The sequence below is a fragment of the Ursus americanus genome, chromosome 18 (assembly GCF_024610735.1).
Source record: "Ursus americanus isolate L20-20 chromosome 18, mUrsAme1.1.p, whole genome shotgun sequence".
In the NCBI taxonomy this organism is placed as follows: domain Eukaryota; kingdom Metazoa; phylum Chordata; class Mammalia; order Carnivora; family Ursidae; genus Ursus; species Ursus americanus.
Window position 1 is genome coordinate 23,037,827 of NC_142144.1, and position 19,819 is coordinate 23,057,645.

Below are 19,819 nucleotides of genomic sequence, written 5' to 3' on the forward strand. Positions count from 1 at the left end.
TTCCTGTTAGCATCTTTCAAAACACTTGGGTTCCATAGAACATCGTATAGGAAGTGCTAATATGTAGTTGAGTCTCATTTTTAATTTTTAAAAGTGTATCTCTGTCTTATGTGTATACGTATGTACTTATGTTTATTTGTATACATGGATGCATAGAAAACTAGAGAAAACCTATGAAAAGGGTCATCTTGGGGGTTGTGAAATTACTGGTATTTTTTTTTCTCTCTCTACTAGTCTGAATTTCCCAGACTTTCTAGGGGAAGAAAAGAACACTTTCAATATTGAAGAAAAGTTGTGTTGTTTTTTTGTTTGTTTGTTTTACTTTATTTTTTTAATAAGAATTTTTTATTATGTTAGTCACCATACCATACATCATTAGTTTTTGATGTAGCATTCCATGATTCATTATTTGCATATAATACCCAGTGCTCCATGCAATACGTGCCCTCCTTAATACCCATCACCTGCCTATCCCAATGCCCCACCCCCCTCCCCTCTGAAGCCCTCAGTTTGTTTCCCAGAGTCCATAGTCTCTTGTGGTTCATTCTCCCTTCTGTCTACTCCCCCTTCATTCTTCCCTTCCTTCTCCTACCGATCTTCCTAGTTCTTATGTTCCATAAATGAGTGAAACCATATAATTGTCTTTCTCTGCTTGACTTATTTCACTTAGCATAATCTCCTCCAGTCCTGTCCATGTTGCTACAAATGTTGGGTAATTGTTCTTTCTGATGGCTGAATAATATTCCATTGTATATATGGACCATATCTTCTTAGTCCAGTCATCTATTGAAGGGCATCTCGGCTCCTTCCACAGTTTAGCTATTGTGGACAATGCTGCTATGAACGTTGCGGTGCATATGGCCCTTCTCTTCACTATGTCTGTATCTTTGGGGTAAATACCCAGTAGTGCAATTGCTGGATCATAGGATAGCTCTGTTTTTAACTTTTTAAGGGACCTCCACACTGTTTTCCAAAGTGGCTGTACCAACTTGCATTCCCACCAACAGGGTACAAGGGAACCCTTTTCTACACATCCTCTCCAACATTTGTTGTTTCTTGTCTTGTCTATGTTTGCCATTCTAACTGGCGGAAGGTGGTATCTTAGTGTGATTTTGATTTGAATTTCCCTGATGGCTAATGATTTTGAACATTTTTCATGTGTCTGTTAGCCATTTGTATGTCTTCTTTGGAAAAGTGTCTGTTCATATCTTCTGCCCATTTTTTGATTTGATTATTTGTTTCTCGTGTATTGAGTTTGAGAAGTTCTTTGTAGATCTTGGATACCAGTCTTTTATCTGTAGTGTCATTTGCAAATGTCTTCTCCCATTCCATGGGCTGCCTCTTAGTTTTTTTGACTATTTCCTTGGCTGTGCAGTAGCTTTTTATCTTGATGAAGTCCCACAAGTTCATTTTTTCTTTTGTTTCTCTTGCCTCTGGAGATGTGTCATGAAAAAAGTTGCTGTGGCCGATGTCCAAGAGGTTGCAGCCTATGTTTTCTCCTCTAGGACTTTGATGGATTCCTGTCTCACATTGAGGTCTTCCATCCATTTGGAGTTTATCTTTGTGTATGGTGTGAGAGAGTGGTCAAGTTTCATTCTTTTGCATATAGCTGTCCAATTTTCCCAGCACCATTTATTGAAGAGACTCTTTTTTCCACTGGATGTTTTTTCCTGCTTCATCAAAGATAAGTTGCCCATAGAGCCGAGGGTTCATTTCTGGGTTCTCTGTTCTGTTCCATTGGTCTATGTGTCTGTTTTTGCCAGTACCATGCTGTCTTTGTGATCACAGCTTTGTAGTATAGCTTGAAATCAGGCAACGTGATGCCCCCAGCTTTTTTTGGATACTCCCTATGGAAAACCCAAAAGACTCCACCCCCAAATTACTAGAACTTATAGAGTAATTCAGTAGTGTGGCAGGATACAAAATCAATGCTCAGAAATCAGTTGTATTTCTATACACGAACAATGAGACTGAAGAAAGAGAAATTAGGGAATCCATTCCATTTACAATAACACCAAAAATCATACGTTATCTCGGAATTAACTTAATCAGAGATGTAAAGGATCTGTATTCTAGAAACTACAGATCACTCTTGAAAGACATTGAAGAAGACACAAAAAGATGGAAAAATATTCCATGCTCACGGATCGGAAGAATAAACATAGTTAAAATGTCCATGCTACCCAGAGCAATCTACACTTTCGACGCCATCCCCATCAAAATACCAATGACATTTTTCAAGAGCTGGAGCAAACAGCCCTTAAATTTGTGTGGAACCAGAAAAGGCCCCGAATCGCCAAGGAATTGTTGAAAAGGAAACAGTAGTGTTGTTTTTAAAACTTTCATAAAGTTAATTTAAAAAAAAAACCACTGGTGAGGGGTGTCTTGGGTGGTCAGTTTTGGGGAAACCACACAATGTGTCCAGTAGGGGCTCGTAGATGTGCAAAGATGGTTTTAATTGCATTTTTTTGCTAATAATTATACACACAGGGACATACCTCTTTAAATAAAGTTTACTGTTTTTACTGTGGAAACAGACTTCTTAATGATGAATGAAATGCTCTTGTTCTTTAGTTAAGAAGCCAGTTCTCTCCATCGAGCTGGATGGAAATGTTTCTAGGCTAATGTAAATGGTTTCCATGTAACTTTGAGTTACGATCCTTTCCTTTCTCTACTTGCTTCTACCATTTGTCAAATGACTGTCATAAAGACGAGGTTTTGCTTACCATGATCCATTATCTGGTGACTCAGACCCCTTCCTATGACTTCCTTTTCCCCAAAGATCCTCATGTTTAAAAAAAAAAAAAAAAAAAAAGAAGTGAATATAGTCAGTTTCTCATGAGAGTGTAAAGTTGCTTCTTAGGAAGAGTGTTCTTTTAAAATATAGCACCTGGGGGCACCTGGGTGGCTCAGTTGAGCATCTGACTCTTGATTTGGGCTCAGGTCATGATCTCAGGGTCGTGAGATCAAGCCCCACCTCAATCTCTGCACTGGGTGGGGAGTCTGCTTGAGATTATCTTTCGCTCTCTCCCTCCCTCTCTCTCTCAAAAAATAAATAAAATATAGCACCTAATCACTTTTAAATGTTAAGATCTAATAACAAACTAACGCTGTTGTTAAAGTATGTTTCCATACTCCCTCCATAGCTGTTTTTTGCAATGTGTGGGTTTTTTTCTTCTCTTTTCTGTATTTGTTATGTAGCAACTCTACAGAAAGAAGCCCGGTCTGGCCATCACGTTTGCAAAGCTGCCTCAAAATTTGGACAAAAACCGATATAAAGATGTGCTGCCTTGTGAGTATCCGGTGTGAATGCCTCCCTCCCCCTCCTGCCCTCCCCCAACACGCTGAGATAATGTTTCCCTTTTTAAAACAGATTGTCTGGTATTCTGGAACAATTTTCAGTGTGTCTGTAAACACCACCGTCTTTATTGCCGCCATGTCAGACTGGGAACAGTTGGGGAATAGTGTTTATGCTAATGAGGCGAGAGCTGCAGATGGGGCTGGGGACTGAACTGTGGTTTCCTTGGCATGATAAAAATAACGCTCGGGATAATCGGTAAATTTTTTTTTCTCCCCCATAGATGACACCACCCGGGTCTTATTGCAGGGAAATGAAGATTATATTAATGCGAGTTATGTGAACGTAAGTCAAGAATCTGGATACTAAGAGCACATTGATCACTGCCCCAAGCATGATCGTGGCATGGGTGGTGCTTTGCAGTGGACGAAGTGCTTCCCTGCTCGCCCCCTCATTTCAGCACCTCAGCAGCCCCTGAGGGAAGGCACAGTAGTCTCATTTTACAGAGGACAAAACTAAGGTTCAGAGAGATTAAATAATTTGAAAAGTCACAAAGCTAACAGAAGGTGAGACCAAAACTCAGATTCCGTGTCTCTGACTCCCATCGTCCACATGCCTTCTGTCCTCAACTGCTGACATTTTTGTGGGTTTTTTTGGTGTTGGTTTTTTTTTTTTCTTGCCAGTGGTACGCTTGTAACTTTCTGTGTTTCTCCCCTCCGCCATGTTATTACTGTACATCCCACCTAAAAATAAGGGGAAGAAAACCACTTGTGCACATAACCCAAAAAGAAAAGGTGAAAGATTTCACATGTGGGAAAGGCATTCATTCCACTCTGAAAATGCATCTTGGGCAACGTACTTGGCCTCTCTGAACCTCATTTTCTTCATTTAAACCAGGGGTCAGCACGCTTTTTCCGTAGAGGGCCAGGTGATAAACATTTTGGTCTTTGCAAGCTGAGGCAAAATGGAGGGTATCACTTAGGTACTTACACAACCATTTAAAATACAACCATGTAAAAATATTTTTAAAACACTCTTAGCTTGCAGGGCACCCGGGTGGCTCAGTTAAGCATCTGACTCTTGATTACGGTTCAGGTCATGATCTCCAGGGTCGTGAGATTGAGCCCCAAGTTGGGCTCCACACTCTAAGTGGGGTCTGCTTGAGATTCTCTCTCCCTCTGCTCCCTCCCCCTGCTCACGCTCTCTAAATAAACAAATAAATAGAATCTTTTAAAAAAAACAAACTCTTGGGGCCTTGGTGGCTCAGTCAGTTGAGCATCTGCCTTTGGCTCAGGTCATAATCCCGGGGTCCTGGGATTGAACCCTGCGTGGGAGCCTGCGTCTCCCTCTCCCTCTGCAGCTTCTCCTGCTTGTGCTCTCTCTCTCACTCTCTCAAATAAATAAAATCTTTTTTAAAAAAAAAATCTCAAAAAAACCCCACAAAACACTCTTAGCTTGCAAAGTGACTGTCAGATTTGGCCCTCAGGCCACAGTTTGCCAACCCCTGGTCTAAATGAGCAGATGATTCCTCAAGTTCTCAAGCTATAATGAAATATCAAGAACTACTTAATAAAAATGGGTCCTATCAGTGATTCCATTTATTCTAAAACATCTGTGGAATTCGTTGACCCTCACTTCACCATTCCTGGTGTCTTAAGAGCAGGGCATCAGAATTGGTGGGGTCAGCAAGGTGACTCAATCCAGTCTCCTTGACTGTGAGGCTATGAGGGAACTAAGACCAGGGTTGAAGAAGCTATTAACCCAAGCATCAACCAAACCATGAATTAGGCGCCTCTGTTTGCCTTCCCCACCTAAGAATGAGTGAGTCCCAGTGTCACCTCAAAGCTCCACAGGTTCTGAGTGTTTGTCATAGAAACGACTCAGTTCAGAGGGAGGAGGTGAGGGCAGAGCAGGATGGGGGAGGGACACTGAGGACAGTTGAAAACATCTTGACGTTTAACGTTAATCAACTCGAGTGGTAACTGGGTGAGGTGACGGATGTGTTCACGAACTTGATTGTGGCGGTCATTTCACAACATGTGCGTATATCACACCATCATGTTGTACACCTTAAATACATGCAAGTCTTATTTGTTGATTATACATCGGTAAGGCTGGGTGGGGGAGAGGATCGGCCGACTCAATGACACGAGCATCGGCAGCCCTGCAGAAAGCAAAGAGTGGCATTTGTGGTGGCATAAGCCTGTATGGTCTGCGTCAGAAAAGTCAGTGGATTTTGATAGAAAGCTCTGTGTGGGGAAAGATTGGGCATGAGGACTGGTATGTATTACTGAAAATACAGGTGGCCAGTATTGATTATATATAGGCTAAGCGGTAAAGGTCATTGAAACTCTTCTGCCATCTTGTAGGTACACTGCTGATTATTACCTACTGCGTGTCGTGCAGCTTTACCTCAGGTAGTTAATGCTAGCGTCGTTGTCAAGTGTCTTTCAAAGATTTTTAAAAATCGCTTTTGCTTTGATTTTCTTTGTGGGCTGTACACTGATGGGATATTCTGGTGTGATGTCAGGCACCTGCTAGAAGAGTTTAAGATCCGTTCCGTGTCCACCTTGTCGCAGTGACAAGTACTAATGCCTGAACAATCTCTCGCCAGATGGAAATTCCTGCTGCTAACCTTGTGAACAAGTACATTGCTGCTCAGGGTCCCCTGCCACACACCTGTGCACAATTTTGGCAAGTCGTCTGGGATCAGAAGTTATCACTCATTGTCATGTTGACGACTCTCACAGAGCGAGGGCGGGTAAGTGGCTTGATTTCCAGTTCAGACATGGGCATGTCACACTGTGCTCTGTGGAGCATGAATCTCAGACCTGGAAAGGGTCTTTAATGCCCCCTGGTCCGGCCCCTGCGTGACCCATAAGTCTCCTTTAGAGAGCTCCTGATAGGCACCTCGAGTGACAGGCAGCTCGGCACTCCTGTCCGCTCCCTGGCCTTCCCGGAGCTAACAAGTGATGAGACAGCCCCTCCTGCTCCTGGCTCGGATCCGTTATAACAAGCCAGAAGGCCATTCCCCTTGCCTCACCTCACCTGGCCCACAGAACCCCCATGTTGATTGTAGCCTCAGCCACCCAGGACAAGAGCTGGTCCTGAGAAGAGTGGTGTGGGTGCCAAAGTGGCCATAAAAAGTTGGAGAAACGACAACCTCTGTCAGCCGTCACTTGTGATGCGGGAAAACCTGATGCAGAAAGAGGCAGAAGGGCTTGATGAGAAGAGCGATGGGCACCGCACTGCTTAGCGGGGCGTGCCGTTTCCAGAGGACAGAAGTCGCTGTGCAAGGGATACCTGTATTGTGCATTCTCTAACTTGTGCGTACTGCAAGATAGCTTCGTCGGGAAACATTTATTCAGAAACCCTTTCCAAAATTGGATATAAATTAACTTTGAGCCACCTGCTTTGAATGATTCGTGTGCTGCTTCTTCCCAGCCTCTCTCCTTGGTACATCACTCAGAATACCAAATTGATCCATGCTGAAAATCAGAATATGCAGATTAGAATGAATAGTGTGTTTGAGAACAGTCTACCCTCTCACCTGAAACACCGGAGTAAGAATTCCTAACTAATTCTGCAGAGCCCAGTCAATTGCAGAGGACTTCTGTGTGTTGTCCGAGGCAGAGGGCTCTCCACTTCTGCAAAAACATCTCCAGGGTCCATCCTGTGCGTGTTCAGCTCCAATATTTTTTTTAAAAATTCCTCCTTACAACTAGCTGAAATCCACATGGCTTTGAACCTCCCCCCACCTGCTTCTCCCACCTGGAAGACACAGATAAGTTACCCCGCTCTTCTAGGCACTAAATAACCTCAGACTTTATAAAAGGTTAGAAGCTTGGCTTCTATTAATCCTGTGACCAGCAGAAAGAGTGTGGACTCCGTCTTGGTGTTGCTTTCCGGCCAGTTGCTTGGTTTTGTACTCTGCCCTTGACTCTCGAAAGCTACATCCAGAATGCAGCCACAGCTCTGGAGCCGGACAATCCGGGTTCACAACAGAATTTCCCGTGAGCAAGTTACTTCCTCTCTCTGGCCCTCAGCTTCCCCGTATATGAAGTGGAGGTGATAATAGTGCCTGTCTTGGACGGTTTGTAAAAGACGGAGACAGTATCTGTAAAAGGCTTTGAGAACCACATGTGGCAAGTATCCAGCAAATGTTAGCGTTGTTTTGTGTGCCGTCATCACTGGTTGAATTTGGCACTGGATCTGGCCCGTCACGTGCTCTCTGGGGCTTTTTGGGCTTTCCTTCCATCGTTCTTTGTGTCGGCATTACTCTTAGCTTCTTGTCACTCACAGTTTTGATCAGAATCTCTTCTCTTCACGTAAGTGACAGTTAACAAACATGAAGGTCCTCAAGAGGCAGTAGAAACCTCCTTCTAGAATGCCATGAGTCAGAGGCATCAAGGGTACCCTTTGGGGAGCAGTTGTAATTCTCCCAGCTCTGCTCCCAGCTCCTGCATTTCTCCACCTTATCTTACCCCGTTACCCTGAGACACTGTCCAAGGCTTTCCTGAAATCACAAGGCACCACCTGATCTCCTTGTCCAGAAGTCTTGGTTTTGTGTATTTTTAAATTTTGTTTATATTTTGTTTTATATTTTGTGATTTTCTAATCGTGTTTTGCATTGAAAATGAAGTGACCTGGACCTTTTTTTGAACTTAGGGAACCCTGACTGACTCACAGTCCTGCCCTCTCCCTTTTTCTGGGGCACTCACAGCCCTTTTGTTCCGCGCTGTGGTGGGTAAGAAGGCAGACTCAGATTCAGATCCCGGCTCTGGCATTTCCTACCTGTGTGACTCAGGAAAGCTACAAAACCTCTGGGTAAAATGGAATAATAATAGCACCTATCTTGTGGGATAACAGATATCGTTGGGGGTTAATGCAGGTAGGTTTCTTGGAAGAGTGCTTGACACATAATAAATATTACATAAATGTCAGCTAGCCGTGGAAGTAGTTTGGGGACCACCTTAACAATTATTGCTGGGACTAGACTGTATTTATTTTACCGTAGTATTATTTTTTCTTTAAATTGACTTCTTTTTTTTTGCTTTAATAAATTTATTTTGAAAGATATACCTTAAATGGAAGTAAACTCTCACATGCCATAAAGAGAAGGTATGCATAACAGTACAAAGACCATGCGGGTGCCTGAGTGGCTCAGTTGGTTAAACATCTGACTCTTGATCTCAGCTCAGGTCTTGATCTCAGGGTTGTGAGTTCAAGCCCTATGTTGGGCTCCATGCTGGGGGTGGATTCTACTTGAAAAAAAAATATATATATTTATATATATATATATATATATATATATATATATATATATATATATATATATATATATATATATATATATATATATATAAATACATATATGCCATAGAACAGTGATATTAAATTCTAAGTAAGATATTCTTTCCTTGCCCCACAGGCCCTGAACCCAAAGTCTGGCACATATGAATGTGTGCACACACGCTCTCTTTCTCTGTCTCCCATAAAAAGGGAGTTACTGTATTAGGGAAGTGATGTTAAAGCCATCCTCAACACAATTCAGATCGTCCTTGGTCCCTGTGAAAAAATTTGCTTGGGGAACCTGGGTGGCCCAGTCGGTTAAGTATCCAACTCTTAGTTTCAGCTCAGGTCATGATCTCAGGTTCGTGAGATCGAGCCCCACATCAGGCTCTGCAGTGAGCATGGACCCTGTTTAAGATTCTCTCTACCTCTCCCATTGCCGCTCCTGCCCCCGTTCGAGCACTCTCTCTCTCTCTCAAAATAAATTAAAAAAAAAAAAAAAGTTCACTTTACCACTATGCATGCAGTGCCATGTTACTGAATCCCACAATTGTACCAGCAGCTCCCATACTCTGCAGGCCCTGCTCTGGGCCATGTCTGCTATCTTGTAGTTGACTAACGTCACCTTTGTCGCTATCTCACTTCCACAGCCTGCCAGGCTCCCCATTTGAAACCTATGCTATGCCTGCCTCTATTGTTCTGTGACTTTGGGTGCCTGGAAGTTTCAAGTACTCATGGAGGTGCCCCTCTCCCGTGTCACGCGGTCTTTCGGGGCAGCGGGGCGCAGTGTCCTCCCCTGGGTTGGGCTTCTCTTTCCCCTGTAAGGTTGGCTCTGCCCTTCCCAGCTCTGAGCTGCATTCATTCGCCAGCTGCAGTAGGTGTGGTGAGTGACAGACGATCTGCCCTGGATAGCAGCCCCTCTTCCCTGTCCTGTTTGTTCCAGCCCAGACAGAAAGGCCCTTTCTTCCCCACAGGCTCTCCTTCCTCCACCTGCTCTTACAGGTCTGGCTGCTCCTGCTCCGTCCTGGTGACATCGCACCTCTCTGAACCTGAACTCCTCCAAGGTCTCCGTGTGACCCAGGGGCTTTCTTTGTTTCCCCACCTGTCTTCCTGATGGAGCCCATCCCAGCCGACCCCTTCTCCTGAATCAGTATTGCCTTCACTATCTCAGGCCCTGGGGACTTATCCCTCTTGTGTATCGATCGTTAGAAACCCGTTCTTTTAAAAAACCCAGGCTGCGTATTTCCTCCCTCTCCTGTTGTGAACTCTCAGCTGACCCGAGCCCTTTATCCTAAGGTCCCTTATCTGCTCGTCCCCACCATCCCTGGGTTCTCTCCAGGCCAGCAGCTTCGCCCCTTCCTTGTTCTGAGAGTTGAGGTTTTCAGCATGCCCCATTTGCTTTCTCCCCTACTGTGTGTTTAGTAGAGTGGGCCTCCCCTCGGACGTGTGGCTGGCCCGAGCCCCCGATCAGGGCTGTGCCCAGCAGGTGCGTCCGTGAGCGCGGAATCTCCCGCTCCAGTGTCTGCATTGTCCTGTAGCCTGTGAGGTGCTCCCACTGCAGCATCGCTCTGATTTCTGCCTTGTTTCATTCCCACCCAGAATGTTTGTCATCATATTCTCCCTTCAGGTTCACAGGTTTCCTCATAGAGAGAGAAGACCTCTAGAGGTATCACTTTTCAATTGAAAAAGCATTCTCCTGCACCTTCCATGAGGGACGCTCCCTCTGGGTGAAAAATTACCTTTTACATCTTTGTACGCGCCTCTTCTGATATGTGTGATCTGCAGTAGGTTCACACTCAGGGCCTCAGTTTACTCGTATGCAAAATAGAGACACTAATAATACCTATCTCGTAGGGTTTTTTGAAGCCAAGCTACTGTCCATAAAGAGTGCCATTCGGTGCTGGGCATACCCTGCTCCCTAGATAGTCAGCCTTAGTTGTTAGCATCCTCACCCCCACAGCCGGCGTGAGTGTGGACACAGAGACTCCGAGAAGTCTGGTAACGTGGCCAGGATCCCACAGTTGGTTAGTGGAGCTACGAACCAGGATTAAAACTCAGGGTTTCCACAGCTCCCTTGCTCTTTCTACTTACACCCTCAGTGCTTTGAGATCCAAATAGACCTAAAACCTAAATTTCATCAAGGGGTAGAGAGTCCAGTTCTGGTCAGAGTCACTGGGAGTCTCTGGAAATAGGTGTCTCTGGCTCTGCCTTGTACGGGGCTGATCGCTTCAGAGACCCTTCGCGTCAGCAGCTGGGAGTCCGTAGCAGAGAGCCGTCCCCGGGGACTGCCCAGGTGTGATCTGAAGCCAGCCCCCGGCCCCCAAATGCAGAGGGCAAGGAGAGACTGAAGCAAGAGTCGGGCCGCTCCACGTTGGGAGGAGACTGTTAATAAGCAAAGGGAGCTTACAAGGCTTGTTTTGGGTAGCCGCAAGACAAATGGATCCCTGCACCTTCCCGTCAAATCTTTAAAGTTTATGAAGAGGCCCTAACTGGGCTCAGCTATGTCTGTGGTATAGGTGTTTCCAGCACCACATTACAGTCTTAAGGCTGTGTCCTCAGAGCAGCCTCTGGGAGCAGGAAAGACAAGCAGAACCTACGTTCGAAGGACAGGTGAGGGGCCTCTGAGTGCCCAGGTCCAGCTCACGGGCCAGTGTGTGCTCACGTCTTTTTGATGATGTTCCCCAACCTGTGAGGGTGAGACAGGTGTAGACCGGTGGGTGTCAACTCTGCCTTGGGTTCTGGGGACAGGAGCCCCTTCATGTCTAAGGGAAGGTGGGAAATGGCCACTAACCCAAACACCCATATTTAAGGTTTACAAGTAAATTCTTAACTCCAACTTCCCAGCCGCATACTTTACTTTCAAATAATCGCTGTGACGTTTGAAAAATAAGAATAGAAAAGCTGTTCTAGACAAATTACGTGCATCTGTTGGTTTATAGCCCCTTTTAGCTGTACACAAATACAATTTTTATGTAAGATGTTGCAGCTATAGGCTTGGAGAAAAAAAAAAATTGAATGAGTCAGAATTTGATGGCACTGTGATGGGATGGACAGCTTGGCCCTGAGTTTTGCTTTGAAGCCGGAGGCAAGAGCTAAGACAGCTGTGGCCCAAGCTACAGGATTTGGAAGGGAGGATAAAAAACAGGGAGAGATGGTGGGCTCTCGGTGAGCATGCAGGGAAGCCACAGCAGCCCCACGACTTTGGGCAAGTGGCTTAACCCCTCTGAGGCCAGGGCTCCCCACGTGCCATCTGGGGAGTGTGTCAGCTCCGTGAGTCATGGACAAAAGCCTCTGAGGGCCTAGGGGATTCTGCTTGAATGTAAAGGGATGTTCGTCTCCGTTTGGGGACTTCTTTCACTGGAATGTCTGTGCAATTTCTGATCACTCTTACTGAAGTCGATGGGGGGCTCACAGCAACAGTGGTAACCTGACCCCCCGCCGTGAGCCTGGCACTGGACACCATTACCTCCAGCCTCTGTCACCATCTGGGAAGCAGGTGCTGTCCCCATTTATCTGGTGAAGGCAGTGAAAATCCAAGAGGTTGAGAGGCAGGTTCAAAGTCATAAGGGTAACAGGTAGAGGAGAAAATGAGTCCAGTGAAGTTCTGACTTCCCACTGTGTGCTCTTAACCGCTATGCTTTGAGGCCTTCTACTCGAGTGGGTAGGGGATGGATGGTGAAGGAGGGTGAAGTGGAAGGGGGGCCTGAGGGCCTGGAGTGGGCTTGATGGGGGATGAATAGGGGGAGAGGTTGCTCCTGGGGCAAGGCACTGTGTCTGAGGCCTCTCCTGTTCTTGCAGCAAGCAGACCCTGGTGATAAGGAGGATGACCTCTGTACTCATCCTCCAGGCCGGGTGGAGAGCTGTGGCCTGGCCTCTGGCAGGCCCACCCCCACCCTACTCTCCAGGAGAGGAGGGGAGGCTCAGGGAACAGACACCAAGCAGATGGGCTTTGCCTGAGTCTCCCTTCTGCCAGCAGCTCTCAGAGTACCTGGCGTGAGTGTGAGGGTTCTGGCCAGACGCCCCACCTGGCCGTCCAGGTGTCTGCTCGTGTGCACCACCCCCATGGCGGAGGTGAGCTCACACCGGTGGTTCCCTTGCAGACCAAATGTCACCAGTACTGGCCTGATCCTCCCGATGTCATGGAACACGGCCACTTTCACATCCGATGTCAGTCCGAGGACTGTACCCTTGCTTATGTGTTCCGAGAAATGCTGGTCACCAACACTGAGGTAAGCCGTGCCCCCGCAGGGATGGGGGGGAGGGCAGAGCTTAGAGGCAGGTGCTAAAGCAGTATCCTCCGTGGTCCTGGCTAGGGCGGTGCTTCCAGGTCTCTTCTACATTTTCACCTGGTGAGCATTTCGGCAAGCGTACAAGCCGACTTGTGAAAGAACCGGCCCGCTTGTTCGCAGCACCACTGTTCACAGTAGCCTGCAGGTGGGAACATCCAAGTGCCCATTGACGGATCAGTGGGGAAACAGGATGTGGTCTGTTGTGCAGCGGAGTACTACTCAGCCTTTCAAAGGAAGGAAATGCTGATGCATGTTATAGCAAGAATGAACCTTGACGACACTCTTCTAGGTCAAATCAGCCAGTCACGAAAGGATCGTACAAGTGTGTGCAATACGTGGAGTAGTCGGAATCCGAGAGACAGAGAGTGGAAGGGTGGTTGGCGGGGAGGGGGAGTGGATTGAAGACTTAGTGCTTCATGGGTACAGAGTTTCAGCTTGGGAAGATGAAAAACTTCTGGAAGTAGCTCGTGGTGATGGGTGCACAACACCGGGAATGTAGTTAATGCCACTGAACTGTATGCTTAATGCTTAAAATGCTAAACTTCATGTTACGTATATTTTGCCCCCCTGAAAAAAGGAAAAGCCAGTGTGTGTGGCCCTGATGGCAAGTACCATCAGGGCGAGAGGGAGGAATCACGGTGGGTAGAAGCGGGGAAGGAAGCCGTCCTGAGTGGGTGGGGGTGGCCTGAGCCGTGTCCCGGAGGATGGCTGTGTGGGACAGTAGCCGGTAGCCGTGGAGGGTGAGCGGGGGCTTCCACGGGCCTCGGCAGGGCTGTGCGCGCCGGGTGAAAGGGCAGCAGGAGACAGGACCCCCGCAACTGAGCCCGGGGTCCCCCCACCCACCTTCTGGATGGACTGACCAAGGCCACCCTGCATCTCCCACAGACCGGGGAAGAGCACACTGTGACCCATCTGCAGTACGTTGCGTGGCCTGACCATGGTGTTCCTGATGATTCCTCAGACTTTCTGGAGTTTGTGAACTCTGTGAGATCCCTGCGAGTGGATGGTGAACCCGTGTTAGTTCATTGCAGGTACTGTGGCTCTCCAGTTCTGTGTGTTTTCATACACATACTCCAGAGGAAAAGACCTGGAGAAAATTGTCAGAGAGCACCCTAAATCCCACGAGACAAGATGCTTTTACAAGAAGGCTCTGTTTACTCTATTTCTTCACAATTTCAAAAGATTTAGAGTTTTATGAAAGCCTAAATCTCTGAATGTAGACCAGAAGAAGAAAGCCCCACCCTCAGCTTTTCCTCTGTCCTTGAGTCGCTGACCTTCACAGTAGATGTGAATGAGAGCGGGGTGCAGCCCACTCTTAAAGGTTGGTTTCTTTTCAGTGGTGTTGAAGCCCCTGGCCTCAGAATAATGAGGAGAGGCCTTTTCAGCCCATTCGAGAGCACGCCCTGAATGTGTTTGGTGCTCTTGAAGGTCAGGGGGGGAAAGCTCTGAGTAAACGTGGGAGCTAGCTAGGAGTTAAGCTGGGCCATGCAGAAATACTGCCGGAGCAAATCCCAAGTCTCTGCTTCTGTCCCCACAGTGCTGGAATAGGCCGCACCGGTGTGCTGGTCACCATGGAAACAGCCATGTGCCTAACTGAGAGAAACCTGCCTGTTTACCCACTGGATATTGTCCGGAAAATGCGAGACCAGCGTGCCATGATGGTGCAGACATCAGTAAGTAGAAATCCACTGATAACAGTAGTAACGATGGCCAACACCTTCTGGGCACCTGCCCTGGGCCAGGCCTTTGGAAGGGCTTTGCAGGTTAAGAGGCCAAGGCTCACCTCATAGATATATATAGAACACTACTCCCCAGAACCAAAGAATACTCATTCTATTCTAATGCCCACGGAACATTCTCAAGAATAGACCATGTTCTGGGACACAAAACAGGTCTCAACCGATACCAAAAGATTGAAATTATCCCCTGCATATTCTCAGACCACAACGCTCTGAAATTGGAACTCAAGAGGCCAAGGCTCAAGGGCTCTGCATCGCTTGCCCAAGGTCACAGAACTTGCCAGAGGCGGAGCGATTTCAAAGCCCACCCCACGTGACCTCTGTCTTTCACTGCCCTTCCCCTTTGCTGCCTTCATGCTGTCTTTCCTGCCAGCCACGCAGCCAGGAAGCAGCCCTGGTTGTCTTCTGCATGGTTGAGCCACTGGCCCATCATTTGTCCATCAGGAGTAAGCAAAGTCCCCCGAGGGTTTTACCCCACCTGCCTGTCTGTGGGTGCGCCTTCTGGCTCAGTGGACGTTTCACACAGCCCTACTCTCATCTTCTTGGGCTGTCTCCCGTGTGTGTCACATCTGGGTCGTTGATGCTGCAAGTGTCCCCCAGAGGAAATCTCGTGGGTTTTTCCCCTAGAAGTTCAAGAGAGGCAGGTGGGGTGTGGAGAAAAAAGAACATGATTTAGGCTACCCTACATACTGGGTGACCTTTGGCTAGTCCCTTAACCTCTCAGCCTCAGTTTCCCCATCTGCAAAATGGGGACCATCCCACATTCACTTAGATAATTGCACACACCAGAGAGACCCAAGCCTGTATGTGGTGGGAAAACCGGATCAGTCCGTTAAAAATCTCAACAGTAATGGAGGAAGTCCAGGGGGAGCCTAAGAACTCAATGGAAGATTATCAAAAATAGACTTTGGAAAGTCAAGAAAGGCTCTCTGGAGGAGGTGGAGTAAGCAAAGAAAGGAGTGGGAGTTCCATGTTGCCGCCAGCTCTGTGTCCTCACAAGCTCATGGACAAAGTTTCTAACATTCCTCTAATGGTGGTGAGCTCTGTATTATACTCGGGAAGTACAATTAAGAGAAGGTCAGGTTATTAAGCCTCTCGCTCTCTGCCCTGTTTCCTGTTACGGAAGACTTCCCTGCCGGTTCAGTGTCTACCGTGCACCTTCAGGGTAGACTTTCCTAGCTGCTGAAGCACCGTCTGAGCGCTTCCTTTCACCCTGTACCCGTCACTAAGTCCTTAGGTTTTGGTTAATAAAAAGAACCACGTCCTGCAGAGCAGCGTTCAGTGGCCCTGCTGAAGACAAAGTCCAGACTCCTTACTGTGGCACAAGGCCCCGCACACCCAGGGCCCGGCCGCCTGTGCAGCCACTCCTTCCGGGCCCACGTGTTCCCGGCCGGGGCTCTGAGCCCTGACTGCCACGCAGAATGGCCCGGTTCCTCCGTCGGCTGTGGCTTCCATGACACTTTGCCCATTGCTCTCTGGGAGCTGCCCCCAGCCCTCACGAGGCAGGAATAATGGCTGCGCAGGGGGGTCTCTGTCCTGCTGTGCGTCCCCGGCAGCTACGCAGGGTCTGGCCTGGTCCAGAGCTGGAGCTCACAGTACTCATGAGCTATGGGAAAGAGTGAGCATAGATGTGGTACGAGGCCGTGTTGACGGAGCTGCGGGTGGACTGACAGCTTTCTTTTCTTTTCCAGAGCCAGTACAAGTTTGTATGTGAAGCGATTCTTCGTGTTTATGAAGAGGGCTTAGTCCAAATGCTGGATCCCAGTTAAGACAACTGTGAAAATGTTCATTCCTCTTTCCCAAGGACATCCTCCTTAAGGACAGACCTTCTCTCTGGAAGCAGCAAGAGGAAGTTTGTAGGCTGCGGGGAAGGAATGAGCACATTTGAACCCAGGCACTTTAAAGTTCTCTAGAAGAGGTATCATGTACATAGGAACTGTGTAGATACGCATGCGGTTACAGCTACATTTAGGCCCGTTCGTCCTCAGAAATAAGCAAAAAGGGATCTCAGTTTGGGGCCTGTCCGATTGCCTTCCTCCCATGTTCCTGTAAACCATCCTTGGGCAGTTGAGAGGGGTGGCCAGCGGTGCTGTTGGCCTCCCAGAAACAAGAGGGTGTGGCTGTTTCGAGTTGCTTGGCTGTTTGTGTGTATATGTGTATAGGACTCTAAGGGCTGAGCTTTCTGAGTTTTCTGTGCTTCAAGGCAGAGCTGGAACCATTAGCGTTCACCCGCCAATGCTAAGGGAACCCTGATGAATGTACTCAGTGGCAGGGGGGTGGGATTTCAGGCTGAAGGGCGGGCAGCACCTTTTCTGCCCTGCCTTCCTCTGCCCCATCCCCCTCCCACTTCCCATATTCGTGTTTCTGAGAATCATGTCCAAAATGCCCCGCTTGCTCCCTGCATCAGTGACCCTCTTCAGGGGCTCACACGGTGCCTGGCCCGGGTTAGTACCGTAGGTTCAGGTGAGTTTTCAGCTGAGACTCTGAGAACGAAGACTCCCGGTGTGTCTTGTCATCTGTCGTCAGGAGTAGGGTGCTTCTCGCCTCTGCTTGCCTCTTGCTATACCTGCAGAACCCAAGACTGGAATTATCGACTACTGAATCTACTACATGGATTGCTGCTACTTCAAGCTATTAAACTTGAAACACTACGATTTTCCTGAGGGGAGATGGGATATCATCTAAATATTCAGAATCTTTGGCCCTTCTGAGGAAAGATCTAGTCATGGAACCATGGGAAACCCAGCTTCTAGAGGGTTGTCCGTGGATGTGTGTGTGTGCACACCCATGGTAAGTGTTTCTCAGGATTCCTGACTTGATTCAAATTACAGTTGAGTTTCTATAAAGAATGAGTCTCTGTATAGAAGAACAAATGTGTGCATTCACCCTCAGTTAGAATGGTCTCCATTTCATTTCAAAGGAGAGGATCAGGCTATCTGAATATAAACACAATTTGATGTTAATTTATTCTAAGTGCACCCTGATTTTGATTGTCCTCAAGAATTCTGCCTGTGTTCATACTGTGTTAAATTTTTTAAAAATTTTGTGACAGGATGGTAGCAAATTATTATTTAAGGAAAATAAATTACATAAAAATTTTAATGTGGTATTTTTAAATAGCGGCTTTTATGTATCCTGAAGGCAGAGGAAGCTAAGCCATTTTCTTAGTGGGAATTGTAGAAAAAGGATGCTTTTATATCATAGTGTACAGAAGTGAAGCCATTTTGATGGTTAGCAAACTCTGGACCAATCAAGTCGTTTCCTGGTTGCAAGCTGGATAAAGACCTAGATGGTGGGAGCCAGGTTTCTAAAAGGTTCTTTATCTCCAGACTTTAGCATATTTAGTTGCATACTTCCCACCTTTCCCCCACCAATATTTTACTGCTAAATGGTGGGGGGTGGGGGGGGTGTCGCGCAGTGCCATAGGCCACTATGATGAGACAGGAAACCACTGAAGCCCCATGTTTGTCGGATTCGTGCTAAGCTAGCAGAATGAAGCAGGAAAGGTTGGAATTTCACAGCTGGAAATTGGGTTCCTGGCCCAACGCACCAACAACTATCTCTTGGCCTGGTTACTTCGGAGCACTACATCTCTTTCCTCTATTTCCTGTAAAACAGGAGAAATAATACTGAGGCTGTGGGTCGACTATGAGGATGGAATAAAATGCTCTCAGCGGGAGTTTTCATCAGCTGGTAGCTGACACTGCTTACAAGGTGCGTTACTTGGAAAAGTTAATTTATCAGCCATTAGCCCAAAAACCCATGAAACAGAAGTAGAAGCGTATGGATCTTTCCACAAAAGAAAATTTCTTTTGCTGAGAATAAGAATAAAAGCACAGAAGAATATCCTCATGCCAGTGTCTTTCCTCAGTCTGGACTCAGAAAACATTCTACCAGTTAAGTCCCCAAAAAGAGGGGAAGGTGGAAAGCTGACCTGAATGTAAATGCCTTCAGGATATCTAACGTGTCTTTGCTATTTGATAAAAATGCATCAGCACCCTGTGCGCAAGAACTTGAGAAGTCTAAATGTGTTTGGAGAGTTGTGGTTTATTTTTTTTTTTTCTAAAAAAGGCAAATTGTTTAATACAGTTGCAGGAATGCTGTCGTTATTGTACATAAATTTCTAAAAAGCTTACTAAAGGTTGCAACTCGCCTTTTTCTGCCACTATGCAAGCCCGTAGTTCAGACCCAGCAGATATTACTAGCAACAAAATTCATGAAATACTGGGGAAGAACAGGACAGGAGAATTATCTAAAGGAGCAGAATACACGAGCAAATATTACTGCGGATACAGCTGATTAAATTCTGTGCCTCCACATTCCTGCTTCAGTACTTTGTACATTTAAGCAATTATACTTAAGCCTCTTTGAGTCGTAAGTGAAAAGCATCAAAATGGAATATTTTGCCTGGAAAATTTGGCTGGATGTGAACAGAGAAAACATTTTACATCTGTGTTTTGTTCTCTGGAAGATCTGATCAGACCCACTGATGTGCTGACTTAAGATGGGGCATCCCTCCCTGCGTCCTTACTGAAACTGCACTTGGTGTTTTGGTTTCACAGGGAAAAAAAGATGGAACTCAGTTTGGCTGGGGGAGGTCAGGATGCGGGGTGTTCTGTCACAAACATGCTGGTCTAGGATTCCTACCACAGTAATTTATACTTAAAAATGTTTTTTATGAAGTTTTTTAATTTTAATTCCAGATAGTTAACATTAAAAATGCTTTTAGATTAATGTCGGTGCTCTTGCTCCTGTGTTGCTACCTGATATATTTTTTTTTTGTTCCTCAGAAATTATCATTTTAGTGAAAGCAACAAGCCACTCCATCCCTCAGAGACAACCAAGAGGCAGCATCAATAGGAAATGCTCCTAGGAGCTCAGATGAGGGAGAGCTCACTGGTGTCTAGACCTAGACTTGGGTGAGATGGGTCACCCTCAGGCCTCAATTTCCTTATGTGTGAAAAGGAGAAGGTAGGGCTGGACCAGATAAGTTTCTGGGGTCTCTCAACGTTTACCATTCTGGGAGTCAGTGTTCCAGAGAATTGAAATTAACCCCAAATCAAAGCCATATAGCTACTGGAGAGAGATGTATCACGTTTCCATGACTTGTCTCCAAGAGATTGTCCCTCAAACCTTAGCAGGGTCGAATGCTGAGACAACTGGTTCTTGCCACAGAATCCATAAAGATGGCAAAGACTCTG

At 46.7% G+C, this 19,819-nt stretch overlaps 1 protein-coding gene across 2 annotated transcripts in view; it reads left to right on the top strand.

Annotated features, from left to right (window-relative positions):
• The window catches only part of PTPN3 (protein tyrosine phosphatase non-receptor type 3), a 107,925-nt gene extending 90,205 nt beyond the window's left edge, over positions 1-17,720 (top strand). For both annotated transcript variants that reach the window (XM_045780695.2, XM_087869490.1), the window contains 7 exons: positions 3,202-3,292; positions 3,582-3,643; positions 5,913-6,059; positions 12,691-12,819; positions 13,765-13,910; positions 14,417-14,552; positions 16,310-17,720. In XM_045780695.2, the coding sequence (XP_045636651.1) occupies positions 3,202-3,292; positions 3,582-3,643; positions 5,913-6,059; positions 12,691-12,819; positions 13,765-13,910; positions 14,417-14,552; positions 16,310-16,387 (789 nt within the window). In that variant the 3' untranslated portion in view covers positions 16,388-17,720. The remainder of the gene's footprint in view (positions 1-3,201; positions 3,293-3,581; positions 3,644-5,912; positions 6,060-12,690; positions 12,820-13,764; positions 13,911-14,416; positions 14,553-16,309) is intronic.
• The last annotated feature ends 2,099 nt before the right edge of the window (positions 17,721-19,819 follow it).